Source organism: Scyliorhinus torazame, chromosome 3 (assembly GCF_047496885.1).
Source record: "Scyliorhinus torazame isolate Kashiwa2021f chromosome 3, sScyTor2.1, whole genome shotgun sequence".
NCBI classification, from domain to species: domain Eukaryota; kingdom Metazoa; phylum Chordata; class Chondrichthyes; order Carcharhiniformes; family Scyliorhinidae; genus Scyliorhinus; species Scyliorhinus torazame.
In genome coordinates, this window is record NC_092709.1 from 114,094,069 (window position 1) to 114,117,560 (window position 23,492).

The 23,492-nt window shown below is 51.5% G+C and overlaps 1 protein-coding gene across 5 annotated transcripts in view; it reads left to right on the forward strand.

The window, feature by feature from the left end:
* LOC140408650 (uncharacterized) overlaps positions 1 to 23,492 on the forward strand; it is a 1,063,199-nt gene that overhangs the window by 785,048 nt on the left and 254,659 nt on the right. For all 5 annotated transcript variants that reach the window (XR_011940163.1, XR_011940164.1, XM_072496138.1 and 2 more), the window contains one exon: positions 22,672 to 22,760. Coding sequence is in view for 3 of the 5 variants with exons in the window: in XM_072496138.1 (XP_072352239.1) it covers positions 22,672 to 22,760 (89 nt within the window). In the remaining 2 variants the exon portion in view is untranslated. The remainder of the gene's footprint in view (positions 1 to 22,671; positions 22,761 to 23,492) is intronic.

The following is a 23,492-nucleotide window of genomic DNA, read 5'->3' on the forward strand; positions in this document are numbered from 1 at the left end:
CCACCGTGGGGGCACCCCCCGGGGTCAGATCGCCCCGCGCCCCCCCCCCCAGGACCCCGGAGCCCGCCCGCGCCGCCTTGTTCCGCCGGTAAATAGGTACTTTAATTTACGCCGGCGGGTAAGGCAATTTATCGGCGGGACTTCAGCCCATCCGGGCTGGAGAATCCAGCGGGGGGGCCCGCCAACCGGCGCGGCCCGATTCCCGCCCCCGCCGAATATCCGGTACCGGAGACTTCGGCAACTGGCGGGGGCGGGATTCATGGCAGCCCCCGGCGATTCTCCAACCCGGCGGGGGGTCGGAGAATGACGCCCCATATGTGAATACTACTTTCACTATTTCAAGCTCAAACAGTTACACGCTTGTTTCTTGATCTTATTTTGTATGTATTTTCTCCTCCTGCGATGAGGTTGCTCTGCTTAGCATGTTGCGTTTAGTGAAAGGCAGATTGTCAACTTCAGACTTTTATTTTAACAGTTTTTTGCCAGAGTCCTCTTGACTGTTGGGGTTTTTTTCCGTCCTTTCTTGTTTTCTACAGGAAATGTCCTAGTTTCAACTGAACTCATTATGATGGCAGCATGGGAATCATTGACTCATAGCTCCTTTCTCACAATTCTGTGGCATTACACATTGGAATACACGCATTACCGGACATTTGCATCATCTTAATGATGATACAATGTGATAAACCTCCTCTCTTCTATGCCTGCAGTAGTGATATAAAGTCAGCATTGGAAACAGAAATATGGGCGAGGGCGACATCCATTCTACACTGCTTGGCCACTTCTGGATCATCCAGTCTTGCTGAAATCTGGCAAGAAAAACAAAGCAAATGGATCATCCACTGTATAAATGTCTATAAGCATCTCCAAAATATACCTCAAAATAACATTCACGTATCCAATCTCATACCCAGTTTGCGGAGGCACAATGTGCCCTCCTCGGACAGTATGCAAGCCAAGTCTTCACCCCTTCACAGAGGTTCTTCTCCCAATTCCTTCCTGGTTCTTTCTCCCTCATGTCCCTGAAATTAATTCAATCTTTTTCTAACTCGCCCAGAGGGTAGAGGCTTTGAACAATCAGGACATCCATCCTGGAGTGCAATACTTCCTCCGATGATGAGAACATGGTGGATGCTGACCACTTGCTAAGTGCTGGACAATTGCAGGAACCACAGGTAAAGTGCTCCACTTACCACACACTCACTACAACCACGAAGATGTCTCAGAGAAGACCTGCCCCCCTGGGTTCGGGAGTCCGAGGTGGATCCACAGCTCCATGCCAGTGAGGAGAGGAGGGACACAATCTTCCCCAGGGTGGCCCACAGACTCAAGCCTGCCCTCCTGAACAGCGCCTGGGAGAAGGTGAAAGAGGCAATCAACACTGCCAGCCTCACCAGGAGGACATACCATTGATTCGGAGGGTTTGGAGTCACTGGCGAGGCCTCTTTCTTGAGTGTGGCAGAAAACTAGGGGGGGTTCCAAAGACCACGATGCAGGTGTCCTTTGGTTAGGGTGGGCTCTGCAAATCCCTTACTTCCTCTGTAATGAGCCAGAACTTCTGAGGCATGCCAGCACCTGGTGGGCCCTTGATTGAGCTTGGCCACACCCATCCACTTGCTGATAACGCTCAGATATGAGGTTGTCCAGAGGGGCGGCTTGTGTAGGCTCCCAGATAACCCGAGGCTCTAGCACTCACAGGACACAGTGAGCAGTCAGTAGTGTGAGCAGCCAGGGGTGCGTTTCAATCACATACTGCAGCAATGGCGGTCTGAGCCAAACTACCCCGATCCCAAAGGGGACACACCGTGTCCACGGACTTGGCACCACATCACTACTGCCACCAGCCCCGGGCAGCCAGCCCTCTAGCAAGCCGGAACATTTTTGAAACTTTTTCAGGGTTTTTGTATTCTTCTGCTCCCCCTCCACAGCCATGACGCACAGGACCCACTTGTAAATACTTGAACTAATTCGCGCCTGCGAATTAGTCTTCGACCTAAGGTGTGGGGGGCTGAGCATCACAGTGAGGTGGAGCATGAAGTGTCCGAGCTGCAAATTATTTTAAAATCCATGCAAATAAAGGTTTTGCTTGGACCCGCCGGTGCGGAACGTAAACTTCTGTATCGACACCAGCGGGGGACCAGAGCTTGGTATTGGAATCGGTGAGGGCCTAAAATGGTATTTCTTCCATTTTGCGCGATTCTCCGCCCAATCACGATTGACATGATTAGAAGCCCAACATCGTGACATGATTAGAAATGTACCCCGAGAGAGCGGGATTTGGCCCAAAGGTTAGCACTGGGACTGCGGCGCTGAGGACCCGGGTTCGAATCCCGGCTCTGGGTCACTGTCCGTGCGGAGTTTGCACATTCTCCCCATGCCTGTGGGTTTCACCCCACAACCCAAAGATGTGCAGATTAGGTGGATTGGCCACGCTAAAATTGCTCCTTAAAATTGGAAAAAAAAAAAAATTGGGTATTCTGAACTTATTTTAAAAAAGAAATGCACCCAGAGAATCCAAAATATCAAGGCCAATGTTAACGCTGCTTGCCTGAGTTCTGCAGATTGCCGACGCAGTGTGGCGATTGGCCGGAGAATCCGTTTTTACCCCGAAATCGGGGCCGGCACTGTTTTTCGGATGCTCCGCTCCCACATAAACGGCATAACCGCTGAGTATGGTCGCTTGTCCTCTTAGTTTTCGGGGCCCTAGAGTGTGGCTGCGGACTGTGTCCAACACCGTCACAGTCGGGTGGGGGGGGTGGGGGAGCCGTTCCGCTGGCAGCGGGGTCTTCGGCGGGGACTGGTGGGGGTGGCCCGGAGGTGGCGAGAGGGGTCACAGGGGGGCACTATCTGGCAGGCCAAATCTGCGCACGGCCGGCGCCATTTTGTATGGCGGGGCCGCCGCAGGTCGCCGCCATGTGCGGCCACAGACCCGGCCATTCTCCCTCCATATCTGCAGGCAAAGCCTACGTGGCATGGCTGTTAGCCTCCCACCGGGTGCAGCATCAGTGCGGGGAGGTGGTAACTTTTTATTTGTAAGACCAAACGCTTCCTCCGGACATAGCTGCAAATCGGAGAATCCAGCCCTAAGTGTTAACGCCGACGCAGAATTTGTGCACTTTCATGACAGCAAAACTGGCGCCGAACCTTGATCGATTCAGCAACTGTGGAGGGGCTAGCACCGGAGCCACGTGGAATGCGATTGATTCCAATGAAAAATGGTGCGGGATTCGCCGGGTACGTGAATGACACTCGTGAGGCTGATAAGGTGCAGCCGCATATACGCACTTCATAGATCATAGAATTTACAGTGCAGAAGGAAGCCATTCGGCCCATCAAGTCTGCACCGGCTCTTTGAAAGAGCACCATACCCAAGACCACACCTCCACCCTATCCCCATAAAACAGTAACCACATCGAACAATAAGGGCAATTTAGCATGGCCAATCCACCTAACCTGCACATCTTTGCACTGTGGGAGGAAACCGGAGCACCCGGAGGAAACCCACGCACACACGGGGAGAACGTGCAGACTCGGGAATCGAACCTGGGACCCTGGAGGTGTGAAGCAATTGTGCTAACCACCATGCTGCCACATGGTAGCATTGTACATTGATACATAGCACTTAATGTACTTGACAAATGCAGGGGTCAGACTTGGACATTCCTGTTTCTGAGAGCACTAAATGGTGTTTGCAGCATTTCCTCGTCATTTTTTGAAATCAGGCACTCTGCGTTGAATGGCCGATGTAGATTTTCATAGAATTTACAGTGCAGAAGGAGGCCATTCGGCCCATCGAGTCTGCACCGGCTCTTTGAAAGAGCAACCTACCCAAGCCCACACCTCCACCCTATCCCCATAACCCAGTAACCCCACCCAACACTAAGGGCAATTTTGGACACTAAGGGCAATTTAGCATGGCCAATCCACCTAACCTGTACAACTTTGGACTGTGGGAGGAAACCGGAGCACCCGGAGGAAACCCACGCACACACGGGGAGGATGTGCAGACTCCTCACAGACAGTGACCCAAGCCAGGGATCGAACCTGGGACCCTGGAGCTGTAAGGAATCAGTAACATAAAAAATGTTGTTACTGCAATGTCTTAACTCTCAGAATGACTCTTCATTAACTCCAGTCTTCTGAATCAACGTCAACTCTGTACTGTGGGCTGCAAAGAGCTGGGTTCAGCCTGCAGCACAATCAAAAACAGCTGAAAGAAAGAAACACAGAAAGAGAGAGAAAGAAAGGGCAGGGTGGAAAAGTCAGCCTACTTTAGATGCATATTTGGTCTGTTTGGGTGCAGCACCTGTGTACCTTCTGAAATGATGCTTCCAAAAATTACTGTTAAATATTCTAACCGATCCAACCCAGTCACAGAAAACATAATTATCAATCTCATGTATTGATTGCAGAAACACTAATATTAGACAAGAGTTGACCCTCACTACATACCTAGTTAACAAGCACATCAGTTGTCTGACTTCCTCTCTCATTGAGGCAGTGCCACGTCGCAGATTATAATCAAACAGCTCTCGGATAAGTCTCTGGGAAACTAGGATCTGTTGGATATTGCTGTTGGTGGCGAGGGCACAAAGCAAGATTATACAGTGCTCAGTAACAGCTGAGGCACAACCATAACACTTTGTTGACGAGGTGTGCCCACAGCCGAGGACAGACAGAGCTCGAAACTGACTTCACTCCCCACACACACTCATCTCAGCCAACAAGGTGGCACTGGTTGTGCTGGAGCATGCCAATACAGCTGATGGGTCAGCTGGGGCCAGAGGGCACCTGGGGGGGAGGGGGGGGGGTGCTTGGGGGCCCCCAAAGGCCCATGGCCTTAAGTTCACATTGGGCTATTAGTGGCATGCGCAGCTGCGTTGCCGGCTGCAGCAATGGTGTTCCGTGCCCGTCCACCCCGACCCCACGGCCCACCGCCACTATTCCCCCCGACCAGCGACAAAACTGTCAGCAAACTATGGCGATTTGGACACTTTCCGTACCCCCTCTCTTTCCCTCAGCAGCCACCACACCGGTTTCACGATTTTCAAAAGCACAAGTGAACCTCGCCTTCGGAAACTCGGCCTATCAGAGGCGGAGCATCGCAGAGGCCTCGGAGAATACCGGGTCAGGCCCGCTAATAATATGGAAACAGTGTTTACTGTACGTGCATCCGAACCACATTGACACCGCTGTTAAGGTGACGGAGAATTGAGAGTTGGCGTCAAATGAGCGTCCGCTGCTGTTTTAACATTGGAATCTATTCTCCGCACTATTGCGTTTTGCGATTTCAACGTCAGCCAATGGAGAATCCAGCCCCATATCTTCATGCCTCTGCCAAGGCTGTCCTCTTGAATTCCTGCCCTGTTCTTCCAGCAGCATGCACTTCCCGATGGGTTCTGAGGAGAGATTGTTGTGGTCCATGCAGATGAGGCCTAAAAGTTAAATTTTTAATAATCTTTATTGTCACAAGTAGGCTTACATTAACACTGCAATGAAGTTACTGTGAAAAGCCCCTAGTTGCCACACTCCGGCGACTGTTTGGGTGCACAGAGGGAGAATTCAGAACGTCCAAATTACCTAACAGCACGTCTTTCGGGACTTGTGGGTGGAAACCCAGGCAGACACGGGGAGAACGTGCAGACTCCGCACAGACAGTGACCCGAGCCGGTAATTGAACCTGGGACCCTGGAGCTGTGAAGCAACAGTGCTAACCACTGTGCAAAGTGTCTCCTGCTTCAAGCTGTGATGGAATGGACAGTTCGCTGTTCAGACCCCCCCCCCCCCGTGCACGTACACATCCGATAAATAATGATCTCTCCATCTTTCTATTCAACACCCATCAATATAAGGGGCGAGATTCTCCGACAGATGTCATTTCCGCGCCAGCTGGCGGGGCACCAAAGACCTTTTTCACCAGCTGGCGGGGCGGAAATTCGTCCGGCGCGGGCCTAGCCCCTTAAGGTTGGGGCACGGCCCCCAGGATGCGGAGCATTCCGCACCTTAGGGGCGGCGCGATGCCCGACTGATTTGCGCCATTTTGGGCGCCAGTCGGCGGACATCGCGCCGATACCGGAGAATTTCGCCCCAGAAAATTTTGGCCATAAAATCAAAGCAGTGCATCAGGTAAAGTGCTCTTCACCAGCAGATGGCACTCATGACCTGCTCGTTGATAGGAATGAAACCTGAAGAGAAAATTAACCTCAATCATTGGAAAGGCTGGGCAAAACATTTGCAACTCTTTTTTATAGTAAGTGAAAGTCAATTGGAAGTTGTTTGTTTCTTGCAATGAGTGTCCAGCTTTCTACATTAAAATAGTGAGTGAAATTCAATTCTCAAACTGCTATGATGAGCTATTCCCGCACATTCACAGAATCACGACAGTGCAGTCTGAAGCCATTCGACTGCTATTCCCGCACATTCACAGAATCACGAGAGTGCAGTCTGAAGCCTTTCGACCCATCGAGTCTGCACCAACTCTCTGAAAGAGCACTTTACCTCGGCCCACGTCCCCACCTTATCCCTGTAAGCCAACCTATTCCACACAGACAGTCACCCAAGGCCAGAATTGAACCCAGGTCCTTGGCTCTGTGAGGCAGCAGTGCTAACCACTATGCCACCATGCCACCCCTCTGGACTATTGTTTCAAACTTCTGAAAGTTACTAGCCCATTACACCGACATACCACAAGAGCAGTGAATAAATGTTTAGTATTCTCAAACAATATTCCTGTCTCCTACTTTAATACAGGAATTAACTCATCTGTTTAAATGGACAAATTAAAGTGATGACCAAGGTAATACTTTGCAAGCAAGTTGGTGTGTGTTTTCAACTTGCCACCAGGGGGTAAGCTGGCATTGCAGATTGACTGCCTGTTAGTGCTTCACACTCTGATTGGACATTTTCCTGGAGGCTTGATGACGTGACTCCTCATTGCATGATGCTTGATCAGGTGATATTGGAGCCCTGTCATTGAGTATCTTTGTTTTTAAACCTGTGCTTAACTTTGCTTTCAGCAACTGGAGAGACCAGCACAATTAGAAGCTAATTTTGTGAGTGGACGAGGGGGAGGGAGTCCACAAGAAAGGCTTCGACAGAAATCCCACTAACAAGCGGTAAACCTCAACTCAACGTAAGAATATAATAAACAGGAATACGAATAGGTCATTTGGCCCAAGAACCAACACTCAATAAGGTCATGAAATAAATATCTTCTTTAACTGGTCTTATGATAAATACATTTATATATCAAAATATTTTCCTTAGGAGATAACAGACTAGTCTAGTGAAATAGAGACTCAGGTGGGGAGTTCAGAGCTGGACTAAGGATTCTTGGGAACATAGAAACCTTAACATGCAGGAGGAGTTCATTCAGCCCATCAAATTAGTACCGACCCTCTGAAAGAGTACCCTACCTAGGCCCAATCCCTCCCTATCTAGCCTTAGGACCCTAAAGGGCATTTAGCATGGCCAATCCACCTAACCTGCACATCTTTGGAATGTGGGAGGAAACGGGAGCACCCGGAGGAAACCCACGCAGACACAGGGAGGAAGTGAAAACTCCACCCGCGTTGTCACCCAAGATTGGAATTGAACCCGTGTCCCTGGTGCTGTGAGGCATAGGTGCTAACTACTGTGCCACCATGCTGCCTGACATGAGTACCAAAGCTCTCCACCATTATCCATGCCCACATATATGCAGCAAAATGTACCTTAAGGACATTAACATTAATCAATAATTCGCCAAATCATCCCAAGTAGCAGAGTTCAGAAGGAAGATCGCAGACACGCTTGAAGGGAAAGACTTTGAAGCTGGGCAGAGAAAACCAGGCTGAGATGCACCAGAGAAAGCATCCTATCGGGCTGCATCACAGCCTGGTATGGCAACTGCTCGGCCCAGGACCGCAAGAAACTTCAGAGAGTCGTGAACACCGCCCAGTCCATCACACAAACCTGCCTCCCATCCATTGACTCCATCTACACCTCCCGCTGCCTGGGGAAAGCGGGCAATATAATCAAAGATCTCTCCCACCCGGCTTACTCACTCTTCCAACTTCTTCCATCGGGCAGGAGATACAGAAGTCTGAGAACACGCACGAACAGACTCAAAAACAGCTTCTTCCCCACTGTTACCAGACTCCTAAATGACCCTCTTATGGACAGATTTCATTAACATTACACCCTGTATGCTTCATCCGATGCCAGTGCTTATGTAGTTACATTGTATATGTTGTGTTGCCCTATTATGTATTTTCTTTTATTCCCTTTTCTTCTCATGTACTTAATGATCTGTTGAGCTGCTCGCAGAAAAATACTTTTCACTGTACCTCGGTACACCTGACAATAAACAAATCCAATCCAATCAAAATAATGAGTTCAAATCATTTCAAAAGTTGCTGTAATGAACAGTGTATTTATAAAACAGTGCTGCTGAAGTCCCTTGACCCAATTTTTTTTTTCTTGTATATCTCTTCCAGTGGGAAGTACTTGATTTGCCGATCTCCATCTCCGTGTTCTGCATGGAGTCCAACAGATGGTGGTCAGGTTCTGAGGAACATTCTATGGAATGTCACATTCACCCTTTAACTTTCAAATCGCCAGGTTCGGGCAAGAGGGTGGATGGGGAATTCTAGGAGAATTTCCAGAAGCTAAGCTATTTCCATGACAACAACTAACCATGCCATAAATGCAACCTGTGAACTGTGAACTGCCAATGTCTAAATGTCCCAGGTTTCTTGCAGAGAGATGAATCTAATATTCCTAGAGATCGCAGGTCATTCTGAGAGGGTTAAAATCCTCTACTCGGAGCTGCCCAATTTTCTTTTCCACATGAATCAATGAAAATCACATTTTTATGTAAGCAACCAATCCACATAGATTTAAACCCAAGTGGGAAGTTGAAAATCCATCTATTAACTAATATTTATTAGAAGAAATTTCTGGACTTTGGTCTTAAAATAAACTGTTGATATTACAATGGTATAATATAGAAAATAACTTAATTACAGCAATAATGACAGAGGACTCTTAGAATTTCATCAGAATTTAGGGGCAGTGGCCTCGGTGACCTCGAGCACCGTTCTGAACTCGTCCCCACAAAAGGGGACCAACTGGAACGGCACTTGGGTAGAGGGGTCTTCCAGGGGATCGGAGGCCCCCGGTTGATTGGCTTCTGGGCAGGGTGGCACCCTAGCACTGCTGGTGCCACCTGGATGCCAGGGTGCCCAGCTGGCACTGCCAGGGAATTAGGCCCGAGGGTGCCCTGGCTATGTGAGGTGGGGTGCGCGGGGGGGGGGGGGGGGAGTTTAGAATTTGGAGGGGACTGGGGGTTGGAGCGCCATTTAAAAGTGGCGTCCCGATCTCCTGCACTGAGGAGCTCCATTCACCACAACTCCTCAGTCAGGAAAAAAAAAATTGTGGTAGCACGATGGCACAGTGGGCTGCGCGGTGGAACAGTGGTGAGCACTGCTGCCTCACAGTGCCAGGGACCCAGGTTTGATTCTGTCAGTGTGAAGTTTGCATGTTCTCCCATGTGTCTTCATGGGTTTCCAACGGGTGCTCTGGTTTCTTCCACAGTCCAAAGATGTGCAAGTTAGGTGGATTGGCCATGCTAAATTGCCCCATAGTGTCCAAAAGGTTAGGTGGGGTTACGGCGATAGGGCGGGGAGTGGGCCTAGCTAGGCTGTTCTTTCAGAGGATTTGTGCAGACTTGATAGGCTGTATGACCTCCTTTTGCATGATTCCTATGACTCGATTCTCCACATTTGCTTTTATAATCTGCGGCGCGATCTACTGGCCACATTACATCCGACCAGGAGTGCAACATGGCTGGTAGATGCCAGGTGAAGCCTCCCGTGGGACTCCCAGCAGCCACTACACCTCACAGGATCTACCCGAGTCCCTCGAGGTGCCGCAACCGGAATCCTGCCCACAATGGGCGGGACCAGGCTGCACGTACTTAAGTAGTTTTTAAATCTACTTAAGCGTACTTACCCACAATCGAACAACCTTCCAGGATCTACTGCCTCCCCAAGGAAGCCTTAGCCAGGTGTCATTCAGTACTGGACAACACAAATGTGGACCAGGCAGAACGGCACCCAGGGGGCCTCATGTCCCATCAGAAGCCCCTGGGTGGTCAGGAATAGAGCAGGGTGGCCTCCCTCTGGAACTTGGGCACCTTAGAACTGCCTATATGGCACCTTGGCACTGCCACCTTTGTCCTGCCAAGATGCCCAGGTGGCACTGCCAAGCTATCAGGAGCATGGCCAGGTTGGCATCGCAAGGGTTCCCGGGTGCCAGGTTGGCACTGCCAAGGGTCAGAGACTGAGGGGGGCCATGCCCATGAAAGGAGGGCAGAGGGGGGCATGGAGGGTGGTGGGGTGCATGGCAGGTAAGAAGGGGCCTCCTGGAGGTTGGAGCGTGTGCTGGGGGGGGGGGGGGGTCCTGGAAGGGGGGTGCCTGTAAGCGGGTGTGGGGGGTCCCCAGAGACCACATGGCGGGTTGTCCTCACTTCGGGGGGGTATGGGTAGTGCCTTTATGTGGGGGGGAGGGGGGTGATGGGAGAGCTCACTTAGAGATCTGGGCACCATTCAAAATGGCAGCATTCTTTCTGAGTTCAGCTCTCCGATGCTGAAAATAATTCTAAGTGTGGGCTAAACCGGTGAGAAACTCCCCAGGACCCCCAAAAGTGACTAAGTCTACCGGCCACACTGCGCCTGAAAAGCAGTGCGCTGCAGCACCACATGGTCGGTAAATGACCCAAGGGCCTGCTCCCAGGATATATCCGGCTCGCCACGCCTTGCGAGATCCCGTTATGAATCCAGCCCATTGTGGGCGGGATCACATTTTGGCAAATCTGCATATGCGAGCGAGAAGCTAGTCTCATTCTAACATGCAGTTCCCTGAGGTGCTGCGTTGGGACCTATCCTCTTCGCCTTGGAGAACTCGGGTGAGCGCTGTTCTGTACTAGTCTCCACAAACGGTGACCAGATTGAATGGCACTCGTGGTGGTCTCGCAGGGGATTGGAGGTCTGCAGGTGCATGCCCTCTAGGCAGGGTGGTACCATGACACTACCAGCTGGCAGGGGCATTGCTGGGCTGGCACTGCCAAGATGCCAAGCTGGCATTCTTTGCTTGGTGGTGATTGGATGGGGGTAGGGGTGTGAAGGAGAAGTGACGGGGAGCCCCTGACAGTGAGTTGGGGCTTGGGTGGGCTCAGGGGTTGCGTTGGGGGCTGAGAGATTGGGACACCATTTAAAAATGGCATCCCGTTCTCGCCCTGCTGAGAGGCATTTTGGCAAGCGGGGTTCCCCAGTGTGGGAAACGGGACTAAGTGCGGCCTCAGCTGTGTGTTCCCCGCTGAGGCCCATATCGAAACAGAGTCATGTTAAATCGCATTGTGTTTCTTCTCGGCACTGTGAGGGCCAAGGAACACGTGATTAAACGTGCTTGCTATGGGACATAGGGCACAATTAAACAAAATGGGAACAAAGTCCCATAGTGAATGTGTTTAGCCTGTGTTTCCCGGTGCTCACAGTGCTTAGACAAACATGGCTATTCAACGGCACCCGTGTTAAATAAGGGTCCTCAGCAGGGAACGCGTGGCCGAGTCCGCACATAGCCCCGATTTCTACACTGAGGAGCTCCGCTCGCCGGATCTCCTCTGTATATTGAGCGATTGGGACGCCATTTTTAAATGACGACACAACCACTAACCCCCCCCCCCCCCAACCCCCAATGGGAGGTTTCCTGCACCCCCCACCACCCGCAAGGACACCCTCAGCCGGATCGCCAGGGTGCCAGGCCGGCAGTGCCAGGGTGCACAGCTGGTGCCAGCAGTGCCATGTACCACCCTGCCCAAAGGACATGCACCTGGTGGCCTCCGATCTCCTGGGGCACTCCCACTAGTGCGTTCTGTCTGGTTCCCGTTTGTGAGGACCAGTGCCGAATGGCACTCACTCGAGGTCTCTGAGGCGAAGGGGATAGATCCCAACGCCTCGATTACCTTGGGATCTGCATATTAGAGTGAGACTAGCTGTCTATGTAGATTTGCCACAAGGTTCTCCCACCCACAATGGGCGGGATTTACAATGCAACATCTCGCGAGATCACATTGGATCTTGCGAGGCGTTGCAAGCCAGGTAGATTCCGAGGGATGGGGTCTCCCGGCTTTTATTAGTCACGTTTTCGGGCACAGCATGGCCATTGGATCACGCCCATAGTTCCCATTTGGTTAAATCATGCCCAAAGTGTTGTTACATAGTAGTGGGGAACTTGCCAGCAGAGCCTACGGTAAACCCCCAGAAAAAACTACCCCAAATGTCACTTAAAAACATTTTTGTTAGATCCCTCAGTGTCTTGTCCTTCTGAACATTCTTAAACTCTAAAATATAAAAATGGGCTTTGCTCAATACACCCATACTCTCACGTGTTTCCAGAAATTGAGTATAATATTCCCTCCAAAAATGTCTTGTGGGTACTGATGCGACCATCAATTCACTCAAGGACTCGTGTTGGAGTAAAACAGTGGTTTTAATTAACCATCAACTTTGCCTGCCTGCGACTTCCGGGTGCGGCGATGACCAGCTGAGTCGCACGTTTCGGCAGCTCCCTGTGAAACGGACTTTTGGGCTCTTGATAGGAGCCCCAACGGCAATTTTGACGGCTAAAAACACTGTGCGGTAAACCAGAAGGGAATCCCCCCTGGATACGGATGGAAAAAGGAGGAGAGAGTGGCCAGATTGCAGTGGATCCTTTAGAACAGCGGCAAGGAAGGCAAGCAAAAACCAAGATGGCGTCGGAAGGTGGCAGTTTAACATGGGGCCCTGAACAACAAGAGTTCTTGAAATGCTGTGTGGAAGAGATCAAAAAGGAAATGAAGAAAGAGCTGTTGGCCCCGATACTACAGGCGATCGAAGGGCTAAAGGAGGAACAAAAGACCCAGGAGCGGGAGCTTCGGGTCGTGAAGGCAAAGGCAGCCGAGAATGAGGATGATATACAGGGCCTGGTGGTGAAGACGGAGATGCAGGAGGCACATCAGAAACGATGTGTGGAAAGGTTGGAGGCACTGGAAAACAACGCAAGGAGGAACAACCTGAGGATTCTTGGTCTTCCTGAAGGTGTGGAGGGAGCGGACGTCGGGGCATATGTGAGCACGATGCTGCACTCGTTAATGGGAGCGGAGGCCCCGGCGGGTCCGTTGGAGGTGGAGGGAGCATATCGAGTGATGGCGCGAGGACCGAGAGCAGGAGAAATTCCCAGAGCCATAGTGGTGAGATTCCTCCGTTTTAAGGATAGAGAAATGGTCCTTAGATGGGCGAAGAAAACTCGGAGCAGTAAATGGGAGAACGCGGTGATCCGCGTTTATCAAGACTGGAGTGCGGAGGTGGCGAGAAGGAGGGCGAGCTTTATTCGGGCCAAGGCGGTGCTTCATAAAAAGAAGATAAAATTTGGAATGCTGCAACCGGCAAGACTGTGGGTCACATATCGAGGGAGGCACCACTACTTTGAGTCGGCGGATGAAGCGTGGACTTTTATTGTGGAAGAAAAACTGGAATGAGCGGGTTATTAAAAAGAACGTTCGAACAAAGTGGTGGGGCGAATGTGGGGGGCAAAGAGGGGTTTTATGTACTAATCCTGCGATGTGGTAACTTTTCTCTCTCCCACAGGTGGTGATGGGGGGAGGAGGGGAGGTGGAGGAGATGGGGCGTTGGCCATTGGGGGCGGGGCCAAGGGAGAAGCGCGGGCTTGGCTCCCGCGCTATGATAATCATGGCGGGAATAGAGAAGCAGGAAGGAGGGGGCGTCGCACGGTGCGAGCCGAGGTCACGGGGGGAAGCCGAGGTCAGCCAGAGTTTGCTGACTTCTGGGAGCAACATGGGGGGAGTAATTACGCTAGCGGGGGATCTAGCGGGGGGGGGGGGTGGGAGGGGGGAATTACTGGGTTGCTGCTGCTGGGGAGAGGGGGGAGCTGGTATGGGAGAGGATGGGCGGGGGGGCACCGCCTGGGGGAGATACAGCTGCGTGGGAACCGGGTGAGGAGCTGGAAAAAGGTGATGGCTAATCGACAAGGGGGGGGGGTAGGAAGCCCCCCAACTCGGCTGATCACGTGGAACGTGAGAGGGCTGAACGGGCCGATAAAGAGGGCACGGGTACTCGCACACCTTAAGAAACTTAAGGCAGATGTGGTTATGTTACAGGAAACGCACCTGAAACTGATAGACCAGGTTAGGCTACGCAAAGGATGGGTGGGGCAGGTGTTCCATTCGGGGCTAGATGCGAAAAACAGGGGGGTGGCTATATTAGTGGGGAAGCGGGTAATGTTCGAGGCAAAGACTATAGTGGAGGATAACGGGGGCAGATACGTGATGGTGAGTGGCAAACTACAGGGGGAGACGGTGGTTTTGGTAAACGTATATGCCCCGAACTGGGATGATGCCAATTTTATGAGGCGGATGCTAGGACGCATTCCGGACCTAGAGATGGGAAAGCTGATAATGGGGGGAGATTTTAATACGGTGTTGGAACCAGGGCTGGATAGGTCGAAGTCCAGGACTGGAAGGAGGCCGGCAGCAGCCAAGGTACTTAAAGATTTTATGGAGCAGATGGGAGGTGTAGACCCGTGGAGATTTAGCAGACCTAGGAGTAAGGAGTTCTCGTTTTTCTCCTATGTCCATAAAGTCTACTCGCGAATAGACTTTTTTGTGCTGGGTAGGGCATTGATCCCGAAGGTGAGGGGAACGGAGTATACGGCTATAGCCATTTCGGATCACCCTCCACACTGGGTGGACTTGGAGATAGGGGAGGAAACAGGAGGGCGCCCACCCTGGAGAATGGACATGGGACTAATGGCAGATGAGGGGGTGTGTCTAAGGGTGAGGGGGTGCATTGAAAAGTACTTGGAACTCAATGATAATGGGGAGGTCCAGGTGGGAGTGGTCTGGGAGGCGTTGAAGGCGGTGGTTAGAGGGGAGCTGATATCAATAAGGGCACATAAAGGGAAGCAGGAGAGTAAGGAACGGGAGCGGTTGCTGCAAGAACTTTTGAGGGTGGACAGACAATATGCGGAAGCACCGGAGGAGGGACTGTACAGGGAAAGGCAAAGGCTACATGTAGAATTTGACTTGCTGACTACAGGCACTGCAGAGGCACAATGGAGGAAGGCACAGGGTGTACAGTACGAATATGGGGAGAAGGCGAGCAGGTTGCTGGCACACCAATTGAGGAAAAGGGGAGCAGCGAGGGAAATAGGGGGAGTGAGGGATGAGGAACGAGAGATGGAGCGGGGAGCGGAGAGAGTGAATGGAGTGTTCAAGACATTTTATAAAAAATTATATGAAGCTCAACCCCCGGATGGGAGGGAGAGAATGATGGGCTTCTTGGATCGGCTGGAATTTCCCAAGGTGGAAGAGCAGGAAAGGGTGGGACTGGGAGCACAGATCGAGGTAGAAGAAGTGGTGAAAGGAATTAGGAGCATGCAGGCGGGAAAGGCCCCGGGACCGGATGGATTCCCAGTCGAATTCTATAGAAAATATGTGGACTTGCTCGCCCCGGTACTGACGAGGACCTTTAATGAGGCAAAGGAAAGGGGACAACTGCCCCCGACTATGTCTGAAGCAACAATATCGCTTCTCTTAAAGAAGGAAAAGGACCCGCTACAATGCGGGTCCTATAGACCTATTTCCCTCCTAAATGTAGATGCCAAGGTCCTGGCCAAGGTAATGGCAATGAGAATAGAGGAATGTGTCCCGGGGGTGGTCCACGAGGACCAAACTGGGTTTGTGAAGGGGAGACAGCTGAACACGAATATACGGAGGTTGTTAGGGGTAATGATGATGGCCCCACCAGAGGGAGAAACGGAGATAGTAGTGGCGATGGATGCCGAGAAAGCATTTGATAGAGTGGAGTGGGATTATTTGTGGGAGGTGTTGAGGAGATTTGGTTTTGGAGAGGGGTATGTTAGATGGGTGCAGCTGTTGTATAGGGCCCCAGTGGCGAGCGTGGTCACGAATGGACGGGGATCTGCATATTTTCGGCTCCATAGAGGGACAAGGCAGGGATGCCCTCTGTCCCCATTATTGTTTGCACTGGCGATTGAGCCCCTGGCGATAGCGTTGAGGGGTTCCAAGAAGTGGAGGGGAGTACTTAGGGGAGGAGAAGGGGGGAATGGATGGGGGATATGGAATGTGGCAAAGAGCAGGAATAACGCAACTGAAAGATCTGTTTGTGGATGGGAAGTTCGCGAGTCTGGGAGCGCTGACCAAGAAATATGGGTTGCCCCAAGGGAATGCATTCAGGTATATGCAACTGAGGGCTTTTGCGAGGCAACAGGTGAGGGAATTCCCGCAGCTCCCGACACAAGAGGTGCAGGACAGAGTGATCTCAAAGACATGGGTGGGGGATGGTAAGGTGTCAGATATATATAGGGAAATGAGGGACGAAGGGGAGACTATGGTAGATGAACTAAAAGGGAAATGGGAAGAAGAGCTGGGGGAGGAGATCGAGGAGGGGCTGTGGGCAGATGCCCTAAGCAGGGTAAACTCGTCGTCCTCGTGTGCCAGGCTAAGCCTGATTCAGTTTAAGGTATTACACAGGGCACATATGACTGGAGCACGGCTCAGTAAATTTTTTGGGGTGGAGGATAGGTGTGCGAGGTGCTCGAGAAGCCCAGCGAATCATACCCATATGTTTTGGTCATGCCCGGCACTACAGGGGTTTTGGATGGGGGTGACAAAGGTGCTTTCAAAAGTAGTAGGAGTCCGGGTCGAACCAAGCTGGGGGTTGGCTATATTTGGGGTTGCACAAGAGCCGGGAGTGCAGGAGGCGAGAGAGGCCGATGTTTTGGCCTTTGCGTCCCTAGTAGCCCGGCGCAGGATATTGCTAATGTGGAAAGAAGCCAAGCCCCCGGGGGTGGAGACCTGGATAAATGACATGGCGGGGTTTATAAAGCTAGAGCGGATTAAGTTCGTCCTAAGGGGGTCGGCTCAAGGGTTCACCAGGCGGTGGCAACCGTTCGTCGAATACCTCGCAGAAAGATAGACGGAATGGGAAAAAGAAGGCAGCAGCAGCAGCCCAGGATCGGAGGGGGGTGGGGGGGGGGAGGGGTGGGGGGGGTGGGGGGAGGAACCAGAAGGACTCTCAGGGTTGTTAATATATACTGTATAATATGTATAGGTCGTTGCTACAGATAATTATATATTGGACTGTTCAATTATATTTTTGGAGAGTGTTACTTGTGACAAGGCAGTTGCCAATTAGGGCTAGTTTTCATTTTTGTTATTTATTATTTATTCATTTTTTGTTTATAAAATAGGTCATTGTTATTTGTGTTGTTATAATATTGTGTAAAGGATGCACAATGTACTGTGTTGGTTGACCAAAAATTTTCAATAAAATATTTAATTAAAAAAAACTTTGCCTGCCTGCGACTGGTACATACTGAGGACAGTCCCACAGGCCAGCTACTCTTATACTCCTTCAATGGGGCGGAGCCATGGGCTGAGCCCGTACATGCTCCAACATCCTCCAACATCTCCCCCTGTAGGTGAAGCCATACAATAGCCCACAGATAAAACCCACAGGGTTAATAACATAGAACATAACTGGTGAATTAACTGTATTTACAAACGTAGAACATAACTGGTGAATTAAGTGTATTTACATTCACCACATTCACCCCCTGTAAAAAAATAAAGTCCGGTGGGGGTGATGGGTCACAAGTTCAGCTGGTCCGGCTCCCGGTTCGTACGCTGCGACCACCGAAGCACTGGTGTTGCAGCCACTTCAGGTGGCTGGGGAAGTGGGTCCGGTGCAGCCCCAGGGGAGGACTCCGGGAGCGGCTCTTCCTGAGCTTCATTCCTGTGGACTGGTGTGCCGGGTGGAATGGAGTGCGGGAGCCAAATGGGCGTGGGGGCGCTGGTCATGGGAGAAAGAGTAGGGTACAGCACGGGGGGGTACTGTGGACGTAGTGGTGGCGGAACCTGCAAGGTCTTGGAGTGAGACGGTATCCTGTCGACCGTCGGGGTGCTCAACATATGCGTAGTGCGGGTTTGAGTGCAGGAGCTGGACCCTCTCTACCAGGGGATTGGTCTTATGGGTCCGAACGTGTTTCCGGAGGAGAACCGGACCCGGTGTCATCAGCCAGGGTGAGAGCGAGGCCCTGAGGTAGTCCCCCTCGGCAAAATAAACAAGCGGTCATGAGGAGTCTGGTTTGTGGCCGTGCAAAGGAGGGACCTAATAGCGTGGAGCGCATCGGGGAAGACTTCCTGCCAGTGGGAAACTGGGAGATTCCTGGACTGTAGGGTCAGTAGGACGGTCTTCCAGACTATCGTGTTCTCCCACTCCACCTGTCCATTTCCCCGGGGGTTGTAACTGGTAGTCCTGCTCGAGGCGATGCCTTTACTGAGCAGGTACTGACGCAGTTCGTCGCTCATGAACGACGAGCCCCTGTCGCTGTGGATGTAGTTGGGGAAACCAAACAGGATGAAGACACTGTGCAGGGCTCTGATAACAGTGGGGGTGGTCATATCGGGGCACGGGATGGCAAATGGGAAACGGGAGATCTCATCAATAATATTGAGAAAGTAGGTATTGCGATTATTCGAGGGGAGGGGCCCTTTGAAATCGATACTGAGGCGTTCAGAGGGCCGGGACGCCTTCACCAGGTGGGCCTTATCTGGTCGATAGGAGTGCGGTTTACACTCCGCACAGATTTGGCAGTCCCTGGTTACAGCTATGACCTCCTCGGTGGAGTAGGGCAGGTTGCGTGCCTTGATATAATGGGCGAGCCGGGTGACCCCCGGGTGGCGGAGGTCGTCGTGGATAGACCGTAGTCGGTCCTCTTGCGCACTGGCGCATGTGCCGTGGGACAGGGCATCTGGGGACTCGTTGAGCTTCCCAGGACGATGTACTATATCGTAATTATAGATGGAGAGTTTGATTCTCCACCTCAAGATCTTACCGTTCTTGATTTTGCCCCGCTGCGTATTGTCGAACATTGTCGAACATATTGTTGAACATGATCGTTGGTCAGTGACGAGGGTAAACCTCCTACCAGCGAGGTAGTGCCTCCAGTGCCGCACGGCTTCAACGATGGCTTGAGCCTCTTTTTCGACCGAGGAGTGTCGAAGTTCAGAGGCGGTGAGGGTGAGTGAAAAAAACTCAACCGGTCTGCCTGCTTGATTGAGAGTGGCGGCAAGAGCGACCTCTGATGCGTCGCTCTCCACCTGAAAGGGGACGGACTCGTCCACCGCGCGCATCGCGGCCTTGGCGATGTCCGCCTTGATGCAGTTGAAGGCCTGGCGGGCCTCGGCTGCCAGAGGGAAAAGGGTGGCCTTAAATAGTGGGCGGGCTTTGTCCGCATACTGGGGGACCCACTGGGTGTAGTTGGAAAAAAATCCAAGGCACCTCTTAAGGGCCTTGGGACAGTGAGGGAGAGGGAGTTGCAGGAGGGGCGCAGACAGTCAGGGTCGGGGCCCTAGGACTCCGTTTTCCACGACGTAGCCGAGGATGGCTAGTCTGGTGGTGCGGAAAACACATTTCTCCTTATTATAGGTGCGATTAAGTTTTTGGGCGGTTTGGAGAAATTGGTGGAGGTTGGCGTCGTGGTCCTGCTGATCATGGCCGCAGATGGTGACGTTGTCCAAGTACAGAAACGTGGCCCGCAGCCCGTACTGGTCCACCATTCGGTCCATTACTCGTTGGAACACTGAAACCCCGTTCGTGACGCCAAAAGGGACCCGGAGGAAATGAAAAAGGCGGCCGTCTGCCTCAAACGCCGTGTAGTGCCGATCCTCCAGACGGATTGGGAGCTGGTGGTATGCAGGCTTCAGATCCACCGTGGAGAACACGTGGTAGTGAGCGATCTGATTGACCATGTCTGCAATCAGGGGAAGGGGGTACGCATCAAGTTGCGTAAATCGGTTAATGGTCTGGCTGTAATCAACCACCATCCGGAACTTTTCCCCGGTCTTGACGACCACCACCTGAGCTCTCCAGGGGCTATTGCTGGCTCCTATGACGCCTTCCCGCAAGAGACGCAGGACCTCAGACCTAATAAATATTCTGTCCTGCATGCTATATCGCCTGCTGCGAATGGCAACTGGCTTGCAATCAGCGCTGAGATTAGCGAAGAGGGAAGGAGGGTCGACTTTCAGAGTGGCTAGGCTGCACACAGTGAGTGCGGGCAGGGGTCCACCAAAGCTAAGCGTCAGGCTCTTGAGATTACATTGAAAATCGAGCCCTAAAAGGAGGTCTGGGAGCACGTACAGCTGGAAATTAGTGTACTCAGCGCCCTGTACCGCTAAGGTTACCGTAGTGCACCCTCGGATTTGTACCGAGCGCGACCCGGAGGCGAGGGAAATTGTTTGTTGCGCCGGGAATATCGGAGGCGAGTAGCGGCTTACCAGATCCGGGTGGATGAAACTCTCGGTGCTCCCGGAGTCGAACAGGCAAGATGTCTCGTACCCGTTAACCCGGACGGCCATCATTGAGCTCTTGAGGTGCTTGGGTCGCGACTGGTCCAAGGTGACTGCGCTGAGTTGAGGGTAACCGGCGGCGTGGTCGGCTGTGCTGGGGCAGCCCCCCGGTGACTGTCCGAGCAGGTCGTACGCGTCGAGGAAGATGGCGTCCAAGATGGCGGCCCCCATGGATCGCACGTGGCCGGCCGCGTGGGGGTGGATGGCCAAAATGGCGGCCCCCGTGAGTCACATGTGCTGTGCGGAGTCGGAGTCAGCAGGCACGCTGCCACATTGTGAGGTCTGCGGGCCTGAGAGTTGGTAGTCCGGGTCTGAGAGTTCGAGTGCTTAGGCTTGGCGAGGCAGACCTTGGCGAAGTGCCCTTTTCGGCCGCAACTGTTGCAGTGCACGTTGCGGGCCGGGCAGTGCTGTCGAGGGTGTTGAGGCTGGCCGCAAAAATAACAAGGCAACCCCCCATGATGAGCGGGTGGGCGCGCAGCACAGGCCTGAGGTAGTCTCTGGTCGGGAGCCCACGAGGGGGTCGAGTGTTCGGCCGGAAATGCAGTGAGGCTCTGGAAAGCGACCTCCAGTGAAGTCGCCAGTTTCACCGTCTTGTCCAGGTCCTGGGCCCCTGACTCGAGCAGTCGCTGCCGCACGTAATTTGATCTGATCCCCGCAAAGTAGACGTCTCGGACGGCGAGCTTCATGTGCTGAGTGGCCGTAACGGATTGATAGTTGCAGTTGCGTGCAGATAGTCGTCGAGTGACACCTCGGGGCGCTGACGTTGAGTAGTGAGAATATGTCGCGCATAGACCTCATTCACAGGCCGCACGTAGATGCGCTCGAGGATTGTGAGAGCGGCGGTATATGAGGTGGCCTCTTCCAGTTGCACAGAAATGCGGTGACTCACCCGTGCGTGGAAGAGACTCAATTTTTGTTCATCCGTGACGGATGGCGTCGACAACGCGGCAAGGTAGGCCTTGAAACACCGCAGCCAGTGTGAAAAAAAATTCCTTCGCCTCCGCGGCCTGTGGATTGAGCTCCAGTCTGTCAGGTTTGAGGGCTGGCTCCATAATTGTTTTTGTTCAGATAGTTAATTAAATTGTTGCGACCATCAATTCACTCAAGGACTCGTGTCGGAGTAAAACAGTGGTTTTAATTAACTATCAACTTTGTCTGCCTGCGACTGGTACATACTGAGGACAGTCCCACAGGCCAGCTACTCTTATACTCCTTCAAAGGGGCGGAGCCATGGGCTGAGCCCGTACATGCTCCAACATCCTCCAACATCTCCCTCTGTGGGTGAAGCCATACAATGGCCCACAGATAAAACCCACAGGGTTAATAACATAGAACATAACTGGTGAAGTAACTGTATTTACAAACATAGAACATAACTGGTGAATTAACTGTATTTACATTCACCACAGGTACACTCCACATGCCCCAATATACCTCAGGACGCTGCTGGAGTCAGTAGATATCAACTGGGGCAGTGGTGGCAGTAGTGCTGTAACGCATTCCTGGATAGAAACAGCCAGGATTCACAACCGGGTTTGCTGTCCAATAATTCTAATTGCTAACGTATGGATGCAAAGCAATATTTAGCTTTGTTAGGAACAATTCTGACTCAAATTATCTTGGAAGAAAACCACATGGGCAAGCACAAAGGGTTGTTTACACTATTAGAAAGGAGCAATACAGCACGTACTTTGCTTCCACCAGGACCCCTGCTTCTAAGATCGAAAAACCATCACAAAATCAAAAAAAGGACCACCCACAGAACTGAACCTGGTGCAATTGCATTCCATGACACAACATTTCCATGATCCCTGCACTGCTGCATTTATTTTCCTGGTTGTTCCAACCTCCAATCTCTTTAATATTACTTCTTCGGGTCTCGGACATTATAAAACATATGTTTCAATTTGTGTTCTCGGTTGTTGCAATGATTGTTGTGCCAGAGGGACATCTAAATCATCCAGTTTATTATGTTGCCAATTTGATTTCTGTTTGTTGCTGTGAATGAGGTATAAAGCTCCTTATTCTCTCCCAGATGAACACCCCTTGTGGCATCATTGTCCCATTTTCATCATTTTTTCTGGATAATATTGCTAGTTTAATGACAGTTTGTCCTGAATTGTGTTCAATATTAGGCTGAGGCCTGTGTCCATTGTAATTGATTTATCCTTAATCCGTTTGTTTTTCTTTTGTTTTAGGACTTGTCTTAACAACTTGGGTCCTGGTCTTTATTTTTATTTTAATTCTCACTATTGTGCTGGCTTGTTACCTGCGCAGAAGGAGACGTGTAAGTACAATTACTATTTACATGGGTAATCTTAGTGCATAAAGGCTATTGCTCAATACAGCACAAATCTACAATGATTACTATTGACATTATGTCATATAATTAACTGGACAATCCTTACTTTGTGAGAGTGATTGCGGGTATGAGAGAATCTTCTTGGATTCTCTGCCCAAAGACAGTCCTTAGCAATTATTCATTGAATTACAGGTAGGGAGAGGACCAAACTACGTCAGCTGAAACAAAGGTTAACCCTGTGCTATGGGCATTAAACAGTGTCTAACTACCTGAGCTAACTAGCCTCTGTGGGACAATAACAAGGCCTAAATAGAGCAAGATCACCTCAGGCACCTTGTCCAAGCAGTCGTGTTTCGCAGGTGAAATTTGGCAGTGAACATTTCCAACTGGTCAACCACAAAGAGCAGCACAGTTGAACCCAATTATGCTCTTACCTTCCCCTTCCTTACACCAAGACATGGAGGCCTCTGCCTGGGTGGGATTAGCCACCTCAGCACAGACTGGGTAGTGGAAGCTACTGTAGTCTGTTTGACCAGTTCATTTTTGGTGGTGGTCTATAGGAATATAATCCTATAATCTTTATTGTCACAAGTACAGTTTCTGGATAACTGGGGCTCTTTCTGGGGAAGGTGGGACCTCTACAGACAGGATGGTCTACATCTGAACCTGCGGGGCACAAATATCCTGGGGGGGAGATTTGTTAGTGCTCTTTGGGGG